This window comes from Sminthopsis crassicaudata, chromosome 1, assembly GCF_048593235.1.
Source record: "Sminthopsis crassicaudata isolate SCR6 chromosome 1, ASM4859323v1, whole genome shotgun sequence".
NCBI lineage: Eukaryota > Metazoa > Chordata > Mammalia > Dasyuromorphia > Dasyuridae > Sminthopsis > Sminthopsis crassicaudata.
In genome coordinates, this window is record NC_133617.1 from 735,439,549 (window position 1) to 735,462,275 (window position 22,727).

General features: G+C 36.5%; 1 protein-coding gene across 10 annotated transcripts in view; it reads left to right on the forward strand.

Moving 5' to 3' along the window:
• The window catches only part of FHIT (fragile histidine triad diadenosine triphosphatase), a 1,538,293-nt gene that overhangs the window by 725,981 nt on the left and 789,585 nt on the right, over positions 1–22,727 (forward strand). For all 10 annotated transcript variants that reach the window (XM_074284234.1, XM_074284231.1, XM_074284238.1 and 7 more), the window contains one exon: positions 14,655–14,776. In XM_074284234.1, the coding sequence (XP_074140335.1) occupies positions 14,655–14,776 (122 nt within the window). The remainder of the gene's footprint in view (positions 1–14,654; positions 14,777–22,727) is intronic.

Here is a 22,727-nt window from a genome sequence, read left to right on the forward strand (position 1 = left end):
ACCAAAGGCAAATTCTTATAAAGGCTGTCTAAGTGAGTAAGAATTTTCCAGTTTATTTCCATGTTCCTGTGAATCCACCCAAACAATCCCTACAGATCTTCATAATTTATAGTCTTAGCCAGCTGTTCTGAGACCTTGAAGGTTAAGGGTCATATAGCCAGGATGTGTCTGAGATGGAGTTTCAACCTAGACCTTCCTCACTATAAGGCCAGCAGGTAGAAAGAAGTATTCTCTATAAAACCAGAGTTTGTTGCATGTATAAGTAGTTATAATTACTATTGTTATTCTAAAAAATAATAGCAGGAATCATCATCACTTTTAATGTTGTCCCAATATGTCCTTTAGAGAATCCTATGATTGTATGATGCTTTAAAAAAAATCTTTTTAACCCGACCATTTGAGAAGAATACAGGATACTCCTTTGCAGGGGTATGATAGTAAAAATTTAATATCCAGCTTTTCAGAAAAATAAATGAATACAACTCACATTTAAGTTTAATTTGTATTATTAACATTTTATCCATCTCTTTCTTAAGTATCAGCAAAACAATAAATCAAAGTCTGATTTGCAGCCTTTATAAATTTCTAATGAATAAATGCCCACACTGAATATTTAGGCTCTGGAGAATTTGTAAGGGCTGGCTGCAATAAACCCCTACCTTTTTGTCAGTAAATATTTCAAGAAGCATTTATTAACCACTTACTATCTACCAGACATATAATATGAATATAAGGACAAAAAAGCATACAAACCGAAATGAAAAAGTCTTTGACTTCAAGGGGTTTTCAATCAAGTTCTTTTTCTCAGCCAGGTAGCATCCTAGTCTCCAGAGGAAAGTGACCCTTGAAGCCAAGGGGTATCTGGGTAAAAGTTATAATGAATACATTTTAGTGAATCCTATTATTTCTCTTTGGAATGTTGTTATAGTAAGGGATGATCAACATAAGCTTTTGATAGCTGAACCTTTTGGTTTTTTCAAAAAAAATTTTTAAGCGAATGTCTTTGGTTCTCCTAAACTTCTAAACTCAAATTCCAGAGTTATAGTTTTGTTGAAGACTTGGCACTTGAAGTGAATTTAATTTTTAAATGTAAGGTTTCATTTTTAGTTTGAATTACTTGGAAATTCTCGATGAGTGCACTTCAGTTCCCCCCAGGATCAGAATCCATTTAGAAGCATTAATTGTATACTTAATAATTAGTGATGGCTTGTCAGTGGTCCAATTATTTGTGTTCTGTTGCCCAGAGAGCAGCCTACAAAGGAGCAGAAGAAAATACTCTGTGATTATGAGGACTTGAAGGAGAGTTACTTGTCAGAAGTCTTGGTCATTTATTTCACTTGAATGGAGAACCCCAATGGAATGCTTTTCAGTGGAGACTTGTAGGAAATTGTAAGACTTACTTTGGCTATCTATTCTGCAATAAGAAAACTAGTACCTCAGCTTCAGGGGATGGGAGAGATCCCTAGCTATTTCCTCCAAAGGAAAAGGTTAGGGAGATTGGTGACCTCTTCTGGCAGTAATTATATAGTAGAAAATTAGGCCCTATGCCATCTCAAACGTTGTTAGTTATGCTGTCCTTTTTGCCTCTATGTCCCTCCATAGACCTAATTATAGGAATGGGGAAGGGGGGGGGGGTGAAGGTTGGGAGGTAGAAGGATATCTCTTTTTTTTTCCTTTTAGGCAAAAGTTTTTGTTTTATTTTGTTTTGTGTTTTATTTGGGATGCAAGTGGCTACAACTATTTCTCAGAGCTTCTGAAAGCATCAACCAAAAACATTATTTTTTTTTTTAAAAGCATCAATTAAAACTTACTGCCCTAGTTTTTGAAATGTTGCTTAACTAATTGGTTCTGATGGGAACTCTTCTTACAAATGATACAAACTAAAATAGTTGGCCTCCAAGCAACAGTTTGGGAAAAAAAAAACATTTTTTCTGTCTCCTTTCAATATTGAAAGATAAATTACTCTACCTGAATGAAAATCTAGTGGCAGGTAACACATTATATGAGATAGTTAAGATTTTTAAAAGGATCTTGACAGTCAAGAATACTGGGATGAATAAAATGAGATGAAATTTAATCAAGATGAATGTAAGATCTTATACGAGTTCCAATATTGACTTGTCAAGTAGAAGAAGCATTGTTAGCAGTTTGGTTGAAAAAGATCTGGGGATTTTAGTGGACAGCAAGTTCAATATAATAAAGTGATACAGTAAATAGAAAAAAAAATCAATGCATCTTGGACCACACTAAGCATGTGCCTCATTTCCAGTCATCAAGAGTTCATAGTCACATTGTACAATGAATTGCTCAGAGACTGTCTGGCGTATTGCATTCAGTTCAGGGTACTAAGTGTTAGAAATGTTGATAATTGGTAGAAAATGGAAACTTGTGGTGAAGGCTTTGAAACCACAGAATATAAATATCAATTGAACTTGGGACATTTAGCCTGGAGAAGGCTAAGAGCAACAGAGGGAGTGACTATCATAGCTAGACTCAAGTTTTTGAAGGGATTTCCTTTTAGAAGTAGAGGATGTGAAGTGTTTCCTTTGGCCCAAAGAAGCAGAACCAGAAGTAGAAAAAATGAGGAAAAGCTACAAAAAGGAAAACTTGCACTTGACTTTAGGAAAATAAAGGCAAAAAAACCTTGCTTAACAATTCTAGCTCCCTGAAAATGGGATGGAAATCATCAGATTTCTCCTCATTAGGTGTTTTCAAGCCCATGGTCAATAAATAATTGACTGGACTATTAGAGAGGAGATTTATTTTTAGGTCTAGGTTGGAATGGTTGGTTGCTGAGATCCTTCCCAATTCTAAAAGTGTATGATTCATTAGACTGTGAACTCCTTTAGGGCAGAAGCTATTTTTTCCTTTAAAAAAAGAATCCTTAGCACTCAGCACAGTGACTGCACATAGTAGGTACTTAATAAATATTGATTGATTAATTCTAGAATCTTTACATGTTTATAAATTTCTATAGAACTCCTTGAGCATATGTATGACCTTCCAAGTGTGATATATTTTCTGTCTCACTTGGGATGGTGATATTCTTCCCAAGTTCCTGTGAAATTAGAGTTTGTTGCTTTATAACTTCTGGCTTTTCATTCTCCATTTTCTTTATTTCTATAAACAGACACGCAGAACTGATGGAGAAAGTCACAAAACCGTGTTTATTGAGTGTGCAAAAAATTCATGCTGTTTAACCCCTGTTAGTTCCACTGGGAGTGGAACTGCCCAGTCAGCATTTACTGAATACCTACTAGGTACTAGTAGGTGTTGGATCTATAATGAGAAAACAAAAAATCAAATGATTGCTTTGCTCAAGGAGCTTATATTCTTGAACAGTTTATATTTGCTCTTCATGTCTGTGGCCTTGCCATCTGCTGGTTCTCATTCTGTTTGATTTTGTCTCCTTTTGTACATGTGCCTCAGTCCTTTGACCCATGGCAATGTCACTCATTTCCACATTTTCAACTGTTACTTGTATGTAAATCATTTATAAATCTAGGTTTTCACCTTAGCCTCTTTAGCAACTAATCCCTCAACCTTTGAACATTTATGAAGAAGCTTCTGTGTGGATCAGACATTGAGCCAAATTCTGGGGCAATAGAAATCCAAACAGCTGATCTCTAATTTGATTTGAAATATGCTAATGTTCACAAAACAAAAAAATTATGGAATAATTTTCAAAAGTGATTTTGTAGCAGAATCAGGAAAGATTTCCTGAAGGAGGTGACATTGGTTGACCCATGAAGGATGAGATGAGTTCCAAAAAGCAAAGGTGGAAAGGGAGAACATTTGGGGCATGGGAGCTGGCCTATGCAAAGCCATACAAAATGGAGAATGTTAGTTTGGGGAGAGAATAGATTTTGAGATGGGAAGTAATGTAAAAGTGGCCTTGAAAACAAGTTGGGACACAGGTTTGCTGGTGTGTGTTTAATAACTCTCCAGATGGGGGCAATTAGGTGACCCAGTAGATAGAGCACCAGCCTTGAATTCAGGAGGACCCTAGTTCAAATCTGGTCTCAGACACTTAACACTTCCTAGCTGTGTGACCCTGGGCAAGTCACTTAACCCCAGCCTCAGGGAAAAATAAAATAAAATAAAATAACTCTCCAGAAGAGGGGGAGAAATATTTGCACATAGATAAGCTTAATCTGTATTATTAGCACTCTTTCCAGTCTAAATAGTCAACAATGCAATAAATCAAGGCCTATTGAATGATGATTTCTGATTTCTGAGTAAATGCTTATTCTGAAAATTTGACAATCAGCCCTGTAAGTCAGTATAAGGTGGCTCCAGCAGGCTTCTACTGGAGCTTCATATGTGTGTCTTACCAACACTAAAATGAACCGAACCCATTGTTCTCCTAAAACTGATTCTTCTTTGACATCTTTGTAAGTGTCATTTCCATTCTCCCAGAATAAATGCTTTCATTTCCCCTTCCCCATCTCTATTCTCCAGGGGTCTTTGGATTGATTAAACTTCTAAACCATCTCTCATATTCCTCTCTTCTGTTTGAAGCCATTGTTATTGGTGCTTGTTACTATCTTGCCTTTAGTCCTGAAGCAGCTTCTTCATTTACTTCCTTGCCTCAGGTCCTTGCCTCTGGCTTCGCATCCATAAATGGTACCCATCCTCAGGGGAGAGCCTGGTTTTGGTTAAAGAGAGAAAGTGATGAGAATGCCCTATGGAACCTTGGGGATTTGTAAGCAAGAGTCAAAGGATCTGACTTTGTATAGCTCTTTGATAGGGGAAGCAGATGTAGACTGGGGCCATGGCACTGGAGGAATGATGAGAAGAAGGGTGTGTTCAGGAGGAGGCAGTTAAAACATAGTATGATGACTGCGTTTTACAGAAATATTGGGTACCAGCGCTTATTAATAACAATAACAGTAACATTTAAATAATACTTGCTATGTGTCAGGTGCTGTCCTAGGTCCTAGAGATACATATATCAAGAATGAAACCAATATTACTTCCAAAGAATTGACATTCTACTTGGAGACCCAAGAGCCTAGATAAAATGAAAGAATTTCCACCATCCTGGGACACAGAATGTCCCAAAAGTCTTAAAGCAGTTTTAAGCTTTAATAGCTATTCAGCTTACTAAAACTTAATTAAGTAGCTTAATTAAATAGCTATCCAAGTTTTAAACTGAATTAAAACTTTTAGGTCACTCATTCTATACAAAGTAGTTAAATACAAGGTCATTTCAGAGGAAGGACACCAGCTGTTGGGGAAAAGATTAGAAAAAGCTTGTCAATAGGCATTTATTAAACACTTACTATATGCCAAACAGGACAGCTAATTGGGGCAGGGCTGGGGATAGGAAAACTCATCTTCCTGAGTTCAAATCTGGCCTCCAATATTTACTAGCTGTGGGACCCTGGCCAAGTCCTTTAATCCTGACTGCCTCAGTTTCCTCATCTGTAAAATGAGCTGGAGAAGGAAATGGCCAATTATTCTGGTATCTCTGCCAAGAAAACCCCAGATGGGGTTATGAAGGGTTGAACATCGCTGAAAGGACTCAACAACAATAAAATATGCCAAACTGTACTCAGAGGTAAGTATGCAAACAAAGACAAAAACACAGTCCCTGTCCTTCATTCTTCCATTCTAATGTAAGAGAACACATGAAAATCATTCAGAGTAGATGGAAGAAAATATGGGCAGGGAAAGCATTAGCAGCTGGAAAATCCCTAGAAAGACTTCATGCAGAAGAATTAGAACTAAGTCCCCAGGGAAGCCAGGAAAACTAAGGCAGCAGTGGAGTGGGAGGGGTGTTTGACACTCAACACTGAAGACAGTCAATGCAGTCACTAAAAGGGGAGAGGGAGGGCTTGTTAATTATAAGGAGGCCAGGACTGAGGGATTATGGACTGTGTGAAGGAGAAGTTCCAGGGAAGGGGAAGAGTGAGTCAGGCTGTGAAAGACTTTAAACCCAAACAGGAGGTTTTACATTTCATATTGGAGGATCCAATAGTAGGGAGCCACTTGAGTATCTTGAATAGGGGATGGAGAGGGAGTGACGGGCTCAAATCTGAACTTTAGAAAGATTGCTTTAGTTGCTGAGCAGAAAATAAACTGGAGTAGGAGGAAGAGTCTTGAGTAAGAGAGACCAATTGCAAAGCTATTTTGGCAGTCCAAACACGAGGTTTATCACAAGGAGGGCTTGAATGTTATGTTAAGTCCCCTTGATTCCCTGATCATTGGTTCTGCTATGAAGTAGCTAGCTTCCCCACCTACCTACCCACCCCCAAATCCTCATCTATTGGCCATCCTCTAGCTGAGCAAATGGGAATTTGCTTCTAGATGCTTCCAGTCACCCCATAGAACCTTCACAGAACACCTTCTCTCCCCCCACCCCATCCCTTTGTCCTTTCTCCTATAGCCTTGCTCCCTGTTTCATCTATATCCTGGAATCTGAATCTCCCAAATTTACAGATGAAAGGAACAAACCTTTGCCATCTACTTTGAATTAGAAATAGTTGAAATACAAAAGACAGCGGGTTTGTAAATGGAAAATTTATTCCATTATGGAGATCTCGCCGCATCTTCTCAGAGTCGATATAAAACAAGTTAAAGGTTAAGGGAATGACTAAATGCTGTTTCTTTGGAGAATTTGACTCTTTGGCAAACTGTCACCTAAGTGAAGAGGAGGACAACAAAGCACGAAGCTGCCTTGTGTTATTGCTAGGGCGCTGACATCCACCATATAAATTATGAAGTCCACGCAGGAAGGATGCTTTGAGTCAGGGTGAATCATTACAGCAAAGTCAATGCCTACCTTGGAAAACTTGAAACTCCCCTATATACAGAAGACTCCTACTTGGTGTGAACAATGGGATCCTGTGACAGCATTCAGGTGTGGGCCTCCTTTGCTAGGAGTATGCTCATTAACGTTCTCTGATGCCCTCCTGAAAGATCCTGAAGCATCCCCATTGTTCCAAAGACTAAGCTAATAATTAGAATCTCTGCATTTCCAAATGGTGACTTGTAGTGGGAAGCGGTAATGAGACAGGCAAGAATGAAACTCCCCTGATGAGTGCCTATCGAGAGCATGCTTGCATGATGAAATAAAAGGAATTTTCAGAAAATAAAAAAGGCATTGTCAATTCAGGATAACCTGACTAATAGCTATTTGTTTAAGAAACACCACTGAGAACATGTGGTTTGAGGAACTATTGAAACCACTGCACATGCAGTACAGAATGTGTATGTACTATGAAAACCCTGGGAGATCTTGCGGCGTGCAAGTAATGATGGTAGGAGGAAGAATAAAAGATCTTTTTTTAAAAGAATATGTTGGTTTTTATTAATATGTTGTATTTACTTGGGTTGGGAAAAGGTAGCTAGAATGCCCTCACAAGTCTTAATTCTTTCCTTGCTGAATTAATTCCTGTCTTTTAAAGCTAAATTCAAAAGTCTACTTAAAATCTTCCAGAACTTCTCAACATTTGGATTTACAGCTTTTTACAAAGATGTAAAGCACTCTGACAACCTTAAAATACATTTTATCATCATCATCAGAGTTTGGAAGTTATTGTTTGTTCTTTGTTCTTGGAGAGGAACATGACATAAGAGGACGGGATGCTATGACTTCCAAGTAAATTGAATTGACCAAAGAGCTCCTGAAGGGCCAACTACAGTGTAAAGGGAAGAAGAGCAGATTTAGAATCCCCAAAATCCATCATTATGATTGTGAATAGTAAGTCATTCCATTTTTTGGGCTTCAGATTTTTTTCATATATTAAATATGGATTATTTTACAGATTAGATGTAACTAGATAGATTAGACAAAGTAATAGCTGAGATCTGCTCTAGCTCCAACATGCTGACTTGTGATTGCTCTGTTTACACCTGATTTGAAGCTCTGGAAATCATTGACTACCTCTGCCATTCCTTAAGAAATGTCCCAGATGTCCCGAAGACTGAGCTAATAATTAGAATCTCTGCATTTCCAAATGGTGATTTGTAGTGGGAAGTGATTTAGTTAGTGGGGACCCTCATGTCACATGATACTTTATACCTTCTGCATGAGACTTTTCCTGATTCTCCGAAATGCCAATGCCTTCCTACCCTGCCAAAAAATCATGATCATGTACTTATACATTTATTTCTTTCATAATTTGCATATTCCATTTATAATCTAGTGCTACCTACTTAGGGATCTCATTTCACCTTGGGATAGTGCTAATGATTAAAACGATATTTTTGTTCATTTGTTTATTTGGTTTTGTTTCCCCACCTCACCACGACAAAATATGCTTCCTTATGAATTCTACTCCTCAAGTTATTCTCTGGGACCAAGCAGAAAGATTCATTTCCCCCTTGCCCATGATGGTCCCTGTCATCCTGTTAGAGCTTATTCTTCCTTCCAGGAAGAGCTTTTCTTAGGCAGCCCAAGTCCTAGGTACACAGTCCAAAGCCCGTAGTTCTTGGGAAGTTGATTGTGTCAAGTCAGTGGCTAACTATCCAATGAACTTTGATTACCTAAAATATTTTGGAGTTCTGAAATGAAGAAATCAATTTAGTCCCTCTCATACCCTGGGCTCTGAGATTGTGCTGTATTTGTTTACAACTCTAAAATTAAAAAAAAAATTACCATCTACTGGTATTGTGCTCTCCCTAAGTCAGGAAGAGCCCAGCTCTGGTGATAGTGTTTTCTTTTATGATTAGCCTCTTAGCTTCCATTAAACCTGGAAAGCCCTTGGGCTTTGGGGCTCGATCAGTTCACCGGGACACTTAAGACTCTGGTGTTCCCTTTTGATCCAGGATTCTATCTTTCTTAAGATTTCTCATCTGCAATCACCAACTTTATATGTGATCTGTTAGTTCCCTGCCTTGCTCAGGCTGTAGCCACAAATTCTGTTGCCTTTTTTTTTTCTCCATCAGAAACATAAGCTTCTAAATTAGATTTGGTGGAATTAATGCTTTAAAAACAAAACATATCTTTAAAGGACTTTTCCTACCTAAATAGGTGATGTGTGTATGTGTGTGTGTGTGTTTCTGTGTAGTGAATATGTCTCATTTGAAGCAGAAGACTCTCATCAGTTCATTTTCCTACATTTTTTATTGCAATAAAAAGTGAGGTTTTTTTCATCATAAGATTCTAGCTTATTTTGCAGAAAAAGAAACTTAGCCCCAAACATTTGAAGCCATTATTCTGTGGTCATGAAGGTAGTAAGCAGCATTTGAACCCAGTTTTGGTGATACCAACTGCAGCCCTATTCCATCATATTAGCTAGGTGACCCTGGATATGTAGTTAACCTCTCTCAACCTCAGTTTCTTTATCTGCAAAAATAATAAGAGCACCTGTTTAGCAGGGCTGTTGTGAGAATCAAATGAGATAATATAGGAAAAGCACTTTGCAAACTTTAAAGTTATTGTCATCATCTTATTATGGAGAATTTGTAGACTGAAATGTGCCATTGCTGAATGCTGGGATAGAACAAGGTGGTACCTCCTAGTCCGTAGTTAATGAGTGATGCAGCCCTATCAACATCTCAGCATATAGTTGTCATTCTTGATGAAATATGTAACTGAAATAAATGACCAAAGGCCAGAGATGGTATTTTGAAAATCAGGAGTGAAGTTTTTTAGGAAGTAAATTATACTAAAGGAATAAGTTTTCATGCTATAGTAGTATTCCATAGATTAGCAGCAAAACAAACGTCAACTTCTCTTCTCCCCCACAATATCTTTGTCATTTGTCCTTGTTTGGAACGGTTTGGAAATTTCACAAATCTGAGATCGAATTTGTCATTGTGATCATCGAGCCATACCCTTTTATAAGTCTGGATGCCTGTCTAGGCCAATCAGAGGAGGACTGATCAAATCCACTGATTCGCAAAATTAAATGTGAATGGCTGAGACCTTTTCATTATTTCCTTTTTTGTTTACTAAAACTTGGAGATAGTCATAAAAAAGGATCTTATCAATGATAGCAGATAGTATGGTGGTGATATGAGCTATTGAGCCAAAAGAGGAAGGAGGGAAGATAGGAGTATTCAACACTCATAAAGTAAAGAGATTTTTTCCCTATCATTCCTTATTTTTTTACTTGCCCCCCACTCCATCCTCAATCAAGTATTGTTGAATCTGTTTCCTTGACATTTCCTCACATCCATCCCCTTCTCTGTACTAATGTCACTCTCCTCATCACATCTTGCCATTTTCAGGCCTGGAACAGATCCTTGGAAATCCTCCATAGTTATCAAGTGTAACCTGGATGAGGATCCAGCAAAAGAGATTGAGAAGGACATGGAGCTATAGAGAGGGAGAGCCGAATTAGGCTCTAATACTTATTAATAACTTTGTGTCTGTGTGTATGTGTATTTTTGTATGAGTGTGTGTGTGTATGTGTGTAAAAGAGTGAGAGAAAAGCTGACTGGGCACTTAACTTCCATCTGCCTCAGTTTCCTTATTTGTAAAATGAGAATATAATAGCAGCTAGTCCCCAGGATTGTTATGAGGCATAGTGACAATTTTTAAACAAAATTTAACTCATGATTTGATTTATTTTTTTATAATTTATTATGTTTTACATATAATATTACTAAATTATTTATTGTAATTTAATTTAACTAATTTTGCTTAGGATTTAAATTAAGATAAAAGAAACTTATTTCCATTTCTCCCCAATTCCCTGCAAAAATCAAAACTCCCAAACACCCAAAATTCTTATTTTAATTTTCAGACTCAAACTTAACTGAGCACTTTATTTTACAGAAAATCCCTTCAGGGATCCCTTGTTTTTTCCACAATAAAGTAGTCTGACCCTTGAAGATGATAGAGAAAAATTCTAATCGTGTGTGTGTGTGTGTGTGTGTGTGTGTGTGTGTGAGAGAGAGAGAGAGAGAGAGAGAGAGAGAGAGAGAGAGAGAGAGAGAGAGAGAGAGAGAGAGAGAGAAAGAGAGAGAGAGAGAAAGAGAGAGAGAGAGAAAGAGAGAGAAAGAGAAAGAGAGAGACAGAGAGAGAGAAAGAGAGAGAAAGAGAGAGAAAGAGAGACAGAAAGAGAGAGAGAGAGAAAGAGAGAGACAGAAAGAGAGAGAGAGAAAGAGAGAGAGAGAGAGAGAGAGAGAGAGAGAGAGAGAGAGAAATGAATGTTTGCAAGTCCAGACAAAAATGGAGAGATATTTGAACAAAGACCAGTTATGTATTTAGAGATATCTCTACCATAGGAAAGTAAGGGATGGCAGGGAGCTTGGATAGATAGATAAATAGATAGATATATAGATATATAGGTAGATAGATAGATAGATAGATAGATAGATAGATAGATAGATAGATAGATTTATATATCTATGTCTATATATTTTTCTCTTTCTCTCTGTGTGTGTGTGTGTGTGTGTGTGTGTGTATCCTAAGAGTGGGGGAGGTCCTGCTTTCTTTCTTTTGCTGTTCCTTTTTGTTTTGAAAAATAATTTGATATGCTTTCCCTTTCATTCCTTTCTCTCTCTAGCTTGGAGAGAAATTCAGAGAATACAGCCACTTTTTAATCTGCCACTTTTTTTTTTTTTAAATCTCTTGGTCATTTTTTTCTGTTGACCTAGAGGCACAAAAACTACTTTGCTTTTTCTTCTGATCCAGGAGCTTGAATGTATACTGGCAGAAATTATTTCTGGAGTTCACTAGGACCCCAGGAAAAGTACCTATTTTTCTGCCCTAGCTTCACTGAGCTGTTTTCATGTCACATTACAGCCTCATCTTTTCTTCTTTGTATTCTCTATTTATATATGTGTTTAAAATTTGAACTCTCTTTTTGTAGGAAGATAGTTTTTATGTATTTGTCTTTTTCCTTTGAGTATGGAGTATGTTATTCATTATTAAAAGGTATTAAAGTTAAAGATTTTTTTTTATGTGTAACTGGGGAAAATAAAATATTTTTTTAAAAACTGCTAGAAATTATATCTATATCTACATATGTATATATCTATGCACTTATAGCATACATGGATATGTGTGTGTGTGTGTGTGTGTGTGTGTGTGTGTGTGTGTGTGTGTATTAAAGCTAATCTCTTAATATGCAAGTGTCTATCTAAACTAAGTATTATAGAGAATGAGTCATGGGTCAAAAAACCTAGGTTAAAATACCCTCCCTGGAAATTGAGTGGATGCCCATCTGTTGGGGAATGGACAAATAAGTTATGATATATGAATAGAATATTATTATTCTAAAGAAATGATCAGCAGGATGATTTCAGAAAGGCCTGGAGATGTTTATATGAACTGATGCTAAGTGAAATGGGCAGAACCACGCGATCACTGTACACAGCAACAAGATTATACAATGATCAATTCTGATGGATGTGGCTCTCTTCAACAATGAGATAATTCAGGCCAGTTCCAATAGACTTGTGAGGAAGAGAGCCATCTGCACCCAGAGAGATTGCTTGCTGTCTAAGGAAGGGGTTGGGGAAAGAGAGGGAGAAATTTGGAACACAAGGTTTTGCAAGGTGAATGTTGAAAACTATTTTGCATGTATTTGGAAAAATAAAAAGCTAAAAAGAAAGAAAAAGAAATCCCTCCCTGCCACTGTAAGTATCACCTCTGTGACTTTGGGCAGGACACATTCACTTCTCCAGACTTGAGTTTCCTCATCTGTAAATTGAGGATAGATATATGGTCTCATTGGTCTGTAAATTGTATTCCATCTTCAAATTTGTCATTTCCTACTCTGATCCATTTTAATATAACTTTTAATTCTGTTTGCCATCTATTTTGGGGAGAGGGCAGGCAATAGGGATGAAGTGACTTGACTAGGGTCATACAGCTAGGAAGTGTTAAATGTCTGAGGCCACATTTGAACTCAGGTCCTCCTGACTCCAGCTCTATCCACTGTGCTCTATCCACTGTGTCATCTGGCTTCTCCTTTTCCAACTATTTTCAATGAAAATTTTTGTGTGATAAGAGCTGTGGGATACATTGTGTCCAGATTTACTCTTGCCAGAGATGGAGAGTCTCCCCTTCCCTCTGCCTCTGGAATCCTCCTGGTCCCTGACATTCCTCTCAACTGTCTTCTCCAAAACTCTTTCAGTTGTTAGTTCTTCTGCAGGTCTTAACCTTAAAAAAAATCCCATGTCTATGAGAGGAGCTTTTCTGCCCACTTCCCAACCTATATGCTGTTTAGCATCTTCCTGACAAATAAATATGGCTCCATGTAGGATGACCATGCTTGATAAACACATGGACACAGAAGGAAGAAGCCCTTGTTGCATTTGGTCCATCTCTCTTGATTGCTCAGTGTCGGTGTTCTTTGGGTTCTCCCCTTTATTCCTCTTCCCATCTGTTTGCCCTGCTTCCCTGGCCTTATGAAGAATCCTAAAACTCATTGGAACCTTTCGTAGTACCAACCATTATCAAAAGACCATGTTCTTGCTGGTAAGAATATCTGATAATTTTTCCCTTTTTTTTATTTCTCTATTATTCTCCTGTCTTCCGTCTTCCTACAATTATTTCTCTTTCCCCCAGTGTTATAATGATGCTGCTTCGAAGTTTCATAAGACCAAGGCCAAGGAGAATGATCTTTGGTTGTTCCAAAAGAAACTTTTGTCATAGAGAAAAATCCAACAAAATCCATTCCCTGTGGTTTCTTTCCTCAACGAGTTTTGTTCACCTTCAATCTTAATCAGTCTTACTCTAAAGCTTTCCCATTGTTTTCCTGTGAAAGGAAGACTTACAGATGAACATTATTCTGAATCCTGCCACTTTTTCTGATCTTGAATCCTCATTATTTTGCTTCTCTCTCTTTTCTTTTTTGCTATAACTGTTCCTTTGCTCCACCAAGAGCAGTGTGTGTATATGTATATATGAATATGTGTTGTATGTGTGTATGTTGATGTGATTGTGTAATCCTGAACAAGATCAGGTCCTGATGATACTTTTCTAAGTGAGTGTTTTACAACAAATAAGGATAAAACCTTGGGCAAAAAGGTTTAGAAACTAAAAGTTCTTGGCAATAGAGGTGGTATATGCAGCTTCTCAATGAGGTGCCGAGATGGAGGGAATGGAAGGAGGGAGGCCAAATGGAAATTAATCAACACATTCCCAGTGATTTCAAGAAAAGGAAAGTTTGTGATTCTGGAGAACAGTTTTGTTTTTGTGATAATCATGCTAACACATTATGTGTTTTTTTTATTATTATAGCTATTTATTCTCAGAACATATGCACGGGTAATTTTGCAACATTGACCCTTGCAAACACTTCAGATCCAACTTCCCCCCCCCCTTCCCTCTACCCTCTTCCCTAAATGGCAGTCAATCCCATACATTTTAAACATGTTAAAATATATCTTAAATACAATATATGTGTATATATTTATAGTTTTCTTGTTGCACAAGAAAAATTGGATTTAGACAGGTAAAAATAACCTGGGAAGAAAAACAAAAATTCAAGCAAACAATAACAGAAAGAGTATAAATGCTAACACATTATGCTTTAAAAGACAAGAAGAGAATCTATCAACAAAAGGGAAATGCTTTAGGAGAGTTTCCTTCCTCTCCTGCTGTAGCTATTAAACAGGATCCCAGTAGAACAGGCTATTTGATAAAATAATCAATTCCTCAGATTGTGTTTGAATATATGTTTTATTTTTCATCAATTCCACAGTCAGACCATCTGAATTGTCCTCTTCCTTTTGTCCTCTACCAGACTTGAGCTACCAGGAAGAATGTCTTTCAGATTTGGACAACATCTCATCAAGCCTTCCGTGGTGTTTTTGAAGACAGAATTGTCCTTTGCTCTTGTGAACAGGAAGCCAGTGGTACCAGGACGTATCCTTCTTTGAAAAGTCCCCCAGAGCTGACAGACCCAAAGAACCCAAGAGTGGCCTCCGGTGGTCTTCCAAAGAATAGTAAGAATGGCATTTTTTTCCCTTGGAGTAGACCAGGTAAGATGCTATTCATATTTATTCTGAAATCAGTCACTGGAACCAGGAACATGGTTGAGTAGCGTTGCAGAACTTCTGAGAGTAGTTGCTTAGCAACTGTGACCTTCGAGGAAAATTTTCTACTGACCGTTTCACTCATCAGATGTATAAATAAACAGGTGCTTCTACAAGTTATCTGTGTTACTTAGGCTTTAAATTTCTCTACTGTGCTAGAAAATCAATGGTTTTCTTATAATAACTTTGGTCTTTTAATTGCTGGTTTCAGGACGGACTCGGCGTATGTTTTAAGAGTTGGGTATCAGAATGGTGACAAAATGTTATGTGATTGTTTTTGAGGAAATTTCATTTTTCCATTTCTACTAGTTTACATGGGAGATCAAGAAAGTAAAAAAAAATTAAACATTCCTACAGATAGAAAAGAAAAAAGGGAGATATTTCTGATTCTTTTCTGAAAAGGAGAGATTTTAGTGGGAATAAATAGTTTCTGAATGCCTGTTATTGGAATTCTTATTGGTAGAATTGTTTTCTTTCCATCATCTACCTGTTACTGACAAACCCTTTACTTCCTCTGACTTTGGTAGGAACCATTGCAGTGGGATTTAGGGAATTGGCAAGAAAAAAAATCTCAGGGTTTATTTTTATTTTGTCAGATGTATTGCTAAGTAAAGATGTGCCCGTGCATTTTATACTCACTCCCTAGATACGCATTTTCTTCCATCAACCAGGCTAAGTAGAGAGGAGAGTGTAACAATGTACAAAATTCAATATTGCAATTTAAATGCTCATCTATAATCTACATGTGTGATTTTTACTTAGAAATTAACCTTAAAGGGAAGGATTTCTCATTACACTGATCGGGAGACTATAAATATGGCTGATATTATTGCCAAGTGAGATGTATATGAAACTTCTATCCAGACTAATTATTTTTTCACTCAGAAAAACACACACACACACACACACACACACACAAAACAAAGAGGAGGCCCATAAACACTACATTCTTCCTTCTAAGGTTAATAACACTTTAAAAGTGAGACACACTCAAATGGGATCTCTAGGCTGTGCCCTAATTAAATTGTTTGGGAATTATAAAGAGAAGCCTTCAGAACAATCCCTAAGAATAATAACAATGCTATAATAGATTTTTCAACTTACTATAGAAAAAAGAAAATTATTTTGGAGTCTATTTTAAAACTATATTGGGGAGAATCAAGTTGGATGACCGATTACTTTTTTGATGTTGTTGAGTCGGTTTTCAATCATGTCCGACTCTTTACCACCCCATCTGGGTTTTTCTTGGCAGACACTGGAGTGATTTGCCATTTCTTTCTCTGGCTTATTTTATGAATGAGGACACTAAGATAAACAGGGTTAAGTAACTTATCCCAGGTCACACAATTTGTAAGTGTCTGAAGCCAGATTTAAACTCGTTACATTTTCCTCATTCCAAGTCCAGTGCTCTACCTACTGCTCCACCTAGCTGCTCTGATCATATTTTTAAGAAATGAAAGATCTTAGTGAATTTCTTGATAGAGGAAAATGTTCATCTTTTTTGTGTGTGGCAGGAGGAAGAGATGGAAGAGCAGCATAAAATTGATTCCATTTTTAGATCATTTAGGTCATTAGGTCATTATCATTTTAGGTCTCCCATTGAAGGCCTAGGAAGAAGAATAGGGCATGGATTCTAACAAGTCTGAAACTTATTTCTAGAGAATGAACTCTTTTTTTATTTTATAATTATAAATTTTTGACAGTATATATGCATGAGTACTTTTTTTTTATAACATTATCCCTTGTATTCATGTTTCCAAATTATCCCCTCCCTCCCTCTACTCCCTCCCCCAAATGACAGGCAATCCCATACATTTTTCATGTGTTACAGTATAACCTAGATACAATATATGTGTGTAAATCCCATTTTCTTGTTGCACATTAAGTATTAGATTCCGAAGGTATAAGTAACCTGGGTAGAAAGACAGTAGTGCTAACAATTTACATTCACTTCCCAGTGTTTCTTCTCTGGGTGTAGTTGTTTCTGTCCGTCATTGATCAACTGGAAGTGAGTTGGATCTTCTTTATGTTGAAGATTTCCACTTCCATCAGAATACATCTTCATACAGCATTGAAGTGTAAAGCGATCTTCTGGTTCTATTCATTTCACTCAGCATCAGTTGATGTAAGTCTCTCCAAGCTTCTCTGTATTTGTCCTGCTGGTCATTTCTTACAGAACAATAATATTATGGAATATTGTATACCATATTTTACCCAACCATTCTCCAATTGATGGACATCCATTCATCTTCCAGTTTCTAGCCACTATAAAAAGAGATGCCACAAACATTTTGGCACATACAGGTGTCTTTCCCCTCTTTAGTATTTCTTGCCCAATAGCAGCAATGCTGGATCAGAGGGTATGCACAGTTTGATAACTTTTTGGGCATAATTCCAGATTGCTCTCCAGAATGGCTGGATTCTTTCACAACTCCACCAATAATGTATCAGTGTTCCAGTTTTCCCACATCCCCTCCAACATTCATCATTATTTGTTCCTGTCATCTTAGCCAATCTGACAGGTGTGTTGAACTCTTTTTTTTTTTTTTTTTTTTGATAGTAAAAATCACATTTATAGGAACTCATTTACTTTTCATGGAAAATTTGATATTTGGATGGATTGATAAATTCTTCAATTTTGCACATTGGTGGTCTAGAACACAGCCTGTCTACACATTCTCATTCTGTTTAATGTCTGTCCACATACATGTCCCTCACATGGAGTCCACCCTGACTATGGGTTTTTCCTCAGCTCCCTTGACTTCTTCCATGGACCTCCAATGAAGACTTATTAGGTAATCTTTCTTTGTTTCTAAATGAGATACCTCTTTTTTGGTTCCATATTTCCCTTTTTCCAATATCCTTCATGCTGCTTTTTCTGCCCAGTTCTCTGGTAATATGATTCAACTTATCGTGTACCTCTCAGATGCTTTATGCCAAGGATTCATGAAGTATTTTGGGAGTACAGGATCTCAAACATGATGCTGTTTGAGTGCCAGGGAAACTTGCCAGATTTCTTACCAGTTTGTATTTGTCATATATTCTATATATCCTTTAAATCCCCCTTTTGGGGGTCTTTCTCTAGCTATCATTGGTATTAGTAGAAACATCCTTTAGTATTTATTATTTTCCAGAGATATATCATGAAATACAAATATATTACATTTTTTCTCCTTTCTTTCCCCTGCTATCTTTCACTATAAGATAAGGAATTCTATGTTTTCAGTTACCTGGATTCTGATCTATCCAATTCTTGAATATTTTTCATTAATCTTGGAAATGTTCTTCTCTATTTTCTAAAAAAAAATCATAACTCACCCTGAGTTACCCATTTAGAGGCAAAGGTAATTAGATTTTAGCTCTTATACCATTCTTCCTTCTTTCAGGAATGGCTTATTCCTTAGAAAGAGGCTTATGGGTTTTTCAGAGAAAAGCATGGAATCAGAACTTGTAATGGTGGAATGTGCCTTAGACTTGTGGCTAGTCCTGGTCCCCCCATTTAATAGAAGAGGAAACTGAGCCCCAGAAAAAAGGAAAATGACTTGTCCACATTACCAGAAAATGAATTCAAAAGTATATGCAGCTGAGGAAGAATTTTAACTCAGGGTCTTTAAGTAGAAATCCAGAGCTTCTGTCACAATACCAGAGAAGAAAATAAAAGGAAAGGAACAAGTGGACTTTGCCATTTATTAGCTATTTAATTTGAAGGAATCATGTCCTTCCTTTAGGCCTCAGTTTCCTCCTCTGAAAAATGGGGGAGAAGACGGCACATTAAATGGCTTCTAGGCTTCCTTCCAACTACATGGTCTGTACCAGGAATGCTAACTTCAGTGGCCAAAAATTAAAAAATAAAATAAATATCAAATATTTTCTTGATTTCCTCTCTTATTCCTTCAAAACTGTCTGCCAAAATGTGTTGGGGAAAACATATGGGGAGGGAAATATCCCAGTAAATATGATATCCTTTTTAACTCTGTCACATTAATAAAAAAGAATACTTATCCTTCATTTCACTTAAGTTTTGTTAATAGCCAGTCAACAGTAGACTTGAAAGCTCTGCCATCTTTTCCTGTTTACGGTTTCCACTATGTTGTTCTTATTATTATTTAATTTTCCTTCTCACTTTTCCCCATTAGATTTAGGTCGATTTCCTAAAATGAGTTTTAGGTTTTATTGTAGGGCATGGTCACCTAAAGTCTAGGCTAGTAATATACGCCAAGTGTTTTTTTTTTCCTTTTTTTTCTTCCTTTTTTTTTATTAGTTAAATGTTTAAATAGATGAAAAAAACTAAAGTGCTTTACTTTGATGCATCTCTATGAATAAAATAATTAAGAAACTATTTATACACTAGGGCAAATTTCAACATCAAACCTATTATGTACTTCCTTTATATAAAAGGTCTGGCAAGAACAGGTGTATTTTTTCAAGTTATAAAACAATTGTATTTATTTTCATTTTGTTGCAAGCCTTTGACATTCCTTTTTCTTTGGGGACCATTTTTATTTTGATGAAAAAAATAAAATATTTATGCTCGTGAATTCAGGAGTCAAAGGGTTTGAGCTTAAATACCTTTTCACTGTAGGTGGCAGCTTTAATTGACTTTTCACTGAGGTAGAATTGCAGGGTGGAAGCGAACCTGGGTTGGGAATTGTGAATAAAGAAGAATAAACCTTGATGCTTGGGATTGAGGGAATAGTAGATAGTGGAGAGGAATCTGTTTTCTCTGGTTAGGGATGAAATAAACATTCCCCTGATTATCAGCTTACAGAGAGAAGACAAGAACTTTCATTTTCATGGTGACTTCGAAATACCCTTAATAAAAGTGAGTTCTGAGACTTGAGGGGGAAAATGTCATGGATGTCTTTAGAAGGGATGTTAAAATCCACTGAATGACTGTCCACAGGGAGAACTTAATGGTGACTGGCAATGAATGTCACGTATCCTACTCAAATTCTTCATTCTCTGGTAGAATTAGTTTCATAGCTAGGAGTAACTGTCAGAAAAGGGAGGATTTTTTTTAGGTTTTGCTTAAGAATCCTAACCAGAGACTTTGGTGATCTTTTATACTAGTTATAGAAATAATTTCAGTGATTCTATAGAAGATGGGCTGGAATCTTGACTCTTTAATTCAATTAAAAAATCGATTATTTTTATCTGGCTGCATGACTGTCCTCTCTAGAGGAAGAAACAATAAATAATAGAATAATGATTTGGATCAAGACCATTTCTCTCTGAACTCCAACACAGAGATGAAAAGAATGAAATGACAATAATCAAATGAATATTAAGCTCCTACTATGCGTATCACATTGTGATAATTGCTGTGGGCACAGAGACACAAAATAATTCCTGATTCAAGGACTTTGTATTTGAATGGCAATAAAATAATAACGATGAGGATGAAACTTGTGATTTAACTAGTATTCACATAGCACTTTCAGATTTGCCAAGTACTTATAAACTTTATCTCATTTAATCCTTACAATAACCCTGTTGGGGTAGATTCTGAAGAAAATGGCAGCTTTTCGTGGACAGGAACTGTTTCATATTTGTCTTTAGTAGATAGTTAATAAAGGTTTGTTGAATGAATTGTCTTTTATATATATATATATGTGTGTGTATATATATACATATATGTGTATATTTATATATATAGTATGTGTATACATATAGATATATATGTAGTATATAGATATACACATATAGTATATAGTGTATACATATAAATATATATGTGTAGATATAGATATAGATATAGATGTATGTGTGTGTATATATATATAGTGTGTGTATACATGTGTATACATATAGATATATATGTAGTATATAGATATACACATATAGTATATAGTGTATACATATAAATATATATGTATATATATATATATATGTATATATATATATATGTATATATATATATGACTGTACTTAAACAGAAAATGTCTCCTGATCCAAAGAGCTTCATTACACTTTTGTTTTTCCCTTTTTGGTAGAGACCTGTGAATCTCATATCTATGTCTATCTATAGTGTCACATGTATATACATAAGTATGTCTACAACTATGTCTATATATCTGCATACCTATAGCCACATTCATAGGGATACATCCACTATCTATATCTATCTATTTACAAACTTATCTCTTGAATATATCTCTGTGGATGTGTATATATGCATGTAGTGACATATGTGATATATATTATAAGATTCCATACGCATGCTGCTACAATGTTTGGAAACATGCTTCAAATCTAAACATATCCCTTGAATTTTAGCACTAAGGAATTATGCATGTCAATAATCTAAGCCCCCTCTTAGTTTCCTGGAACAATTAAATATCCTGGATAGTTTTACTACCTCTTAAGGAGGAACAAACAAATAAATAAACCTAAACAAACAAAAAGCCCCCTCAAAAATAAAAAATAAAAACCTAGCCTAGCCTGAGTAGGATAAATGTTGCTTCTGTGATGGGCTACAGCATTGATTTTTTGATTACTCAGAGTTGGGCTTCTTTTAATGATTTTTTTTCCCATTAACATTGCGTAGTCATAGACTCAGCATGGCATAGTGAATCCCAATAGATTTGGAGTCAAGTGGTCTTGGGTTCAGATATTGACTGAAAGTGTGATCCTGTGCAAGTCAATCTCTCTGCACCTAAATTTCCTTGCCTGTAAAATTGAGGGGAGGAGGAATGCTTTCTATAATCCTATCAACTCTAAATCCATGATCTTGGATTCTTTTGGTTATTCTTCATTTCCTCTGCTTATAAATTTTTCCTTGGCTTATAAATCCTCTGCATATAAATCTTCCTATGTTTCTCTGAATTTCTCCCATTTGCTATTTCTTACTCTACAGTAATGTGACCCGACATATTTTTTCTCTTTCTCTTATCGGTGGGTTTTATCATTTTATTGTAATCCCCCATCATTCAGTCAACAAGCATTTGTTAAGTGCTTACTATGTGCCAGGAACTCCTCTAAGTTCTACAGTGACATCCTATCACATTGATGGGGACCCATGAGATGCTCTGGGAGTATCAGAGTAGTTAACCTCATACCCCGAAGATCCATCCACATCCCCTTCAAAGAGCAAAACTTGAGAAGCTGTAAACAAGGTTTCAAACAAATGGATGGGCTTTGTTCTCCAAGATACCACTCTCTAGAGAAAAGCATCAGAATACTTTTAATCCATTCCTGTCTGATTACCGGAAGACATTTTTCATAATGTCCTGGTGAGACAATCTGTTTCCAAGAGCTGGCTTCACCTTGGAGTTTAACAGGAAACTATTTGTGTAACTCAGGGAAGTCGAGTTTTTCTTCGTGTTCTAAATTAATTTAAACGAATATTTTTTTTTATTTAACACATCTCTTCTTTCTCGTCCTTGCCTTTGCATTTTCCTATGTTCTGGCTTTCATCTTGGGTTAAGCATGAAAAATGAATTTGAACATTAGCAGAATCCATTTGGGGACGGAGGCTTTTATTGTAAATAAAATTATTCATTTGTTATGTCCTATTGTTTTCAGAAGACAGAGTATTGATTCTTGGATTGCTATTCAGAATACCATAAAGAGCTCAGGCATAAGGGGGTCTACAGCAACATTTGTAAACTGATTGAATGCAGGTCGGAATGACAGAGACAAACCATGCTGGCTGCCCATAATGCATTGTACAAATCATTTTTTTTAGCAGTTTATGGAATCAGTTATTAAAAGGAGCAGAAACTTCCAAGCTAAGACAATAAGCAAAATCTCATCCAACCCAAACCATGTCATAGTGATTT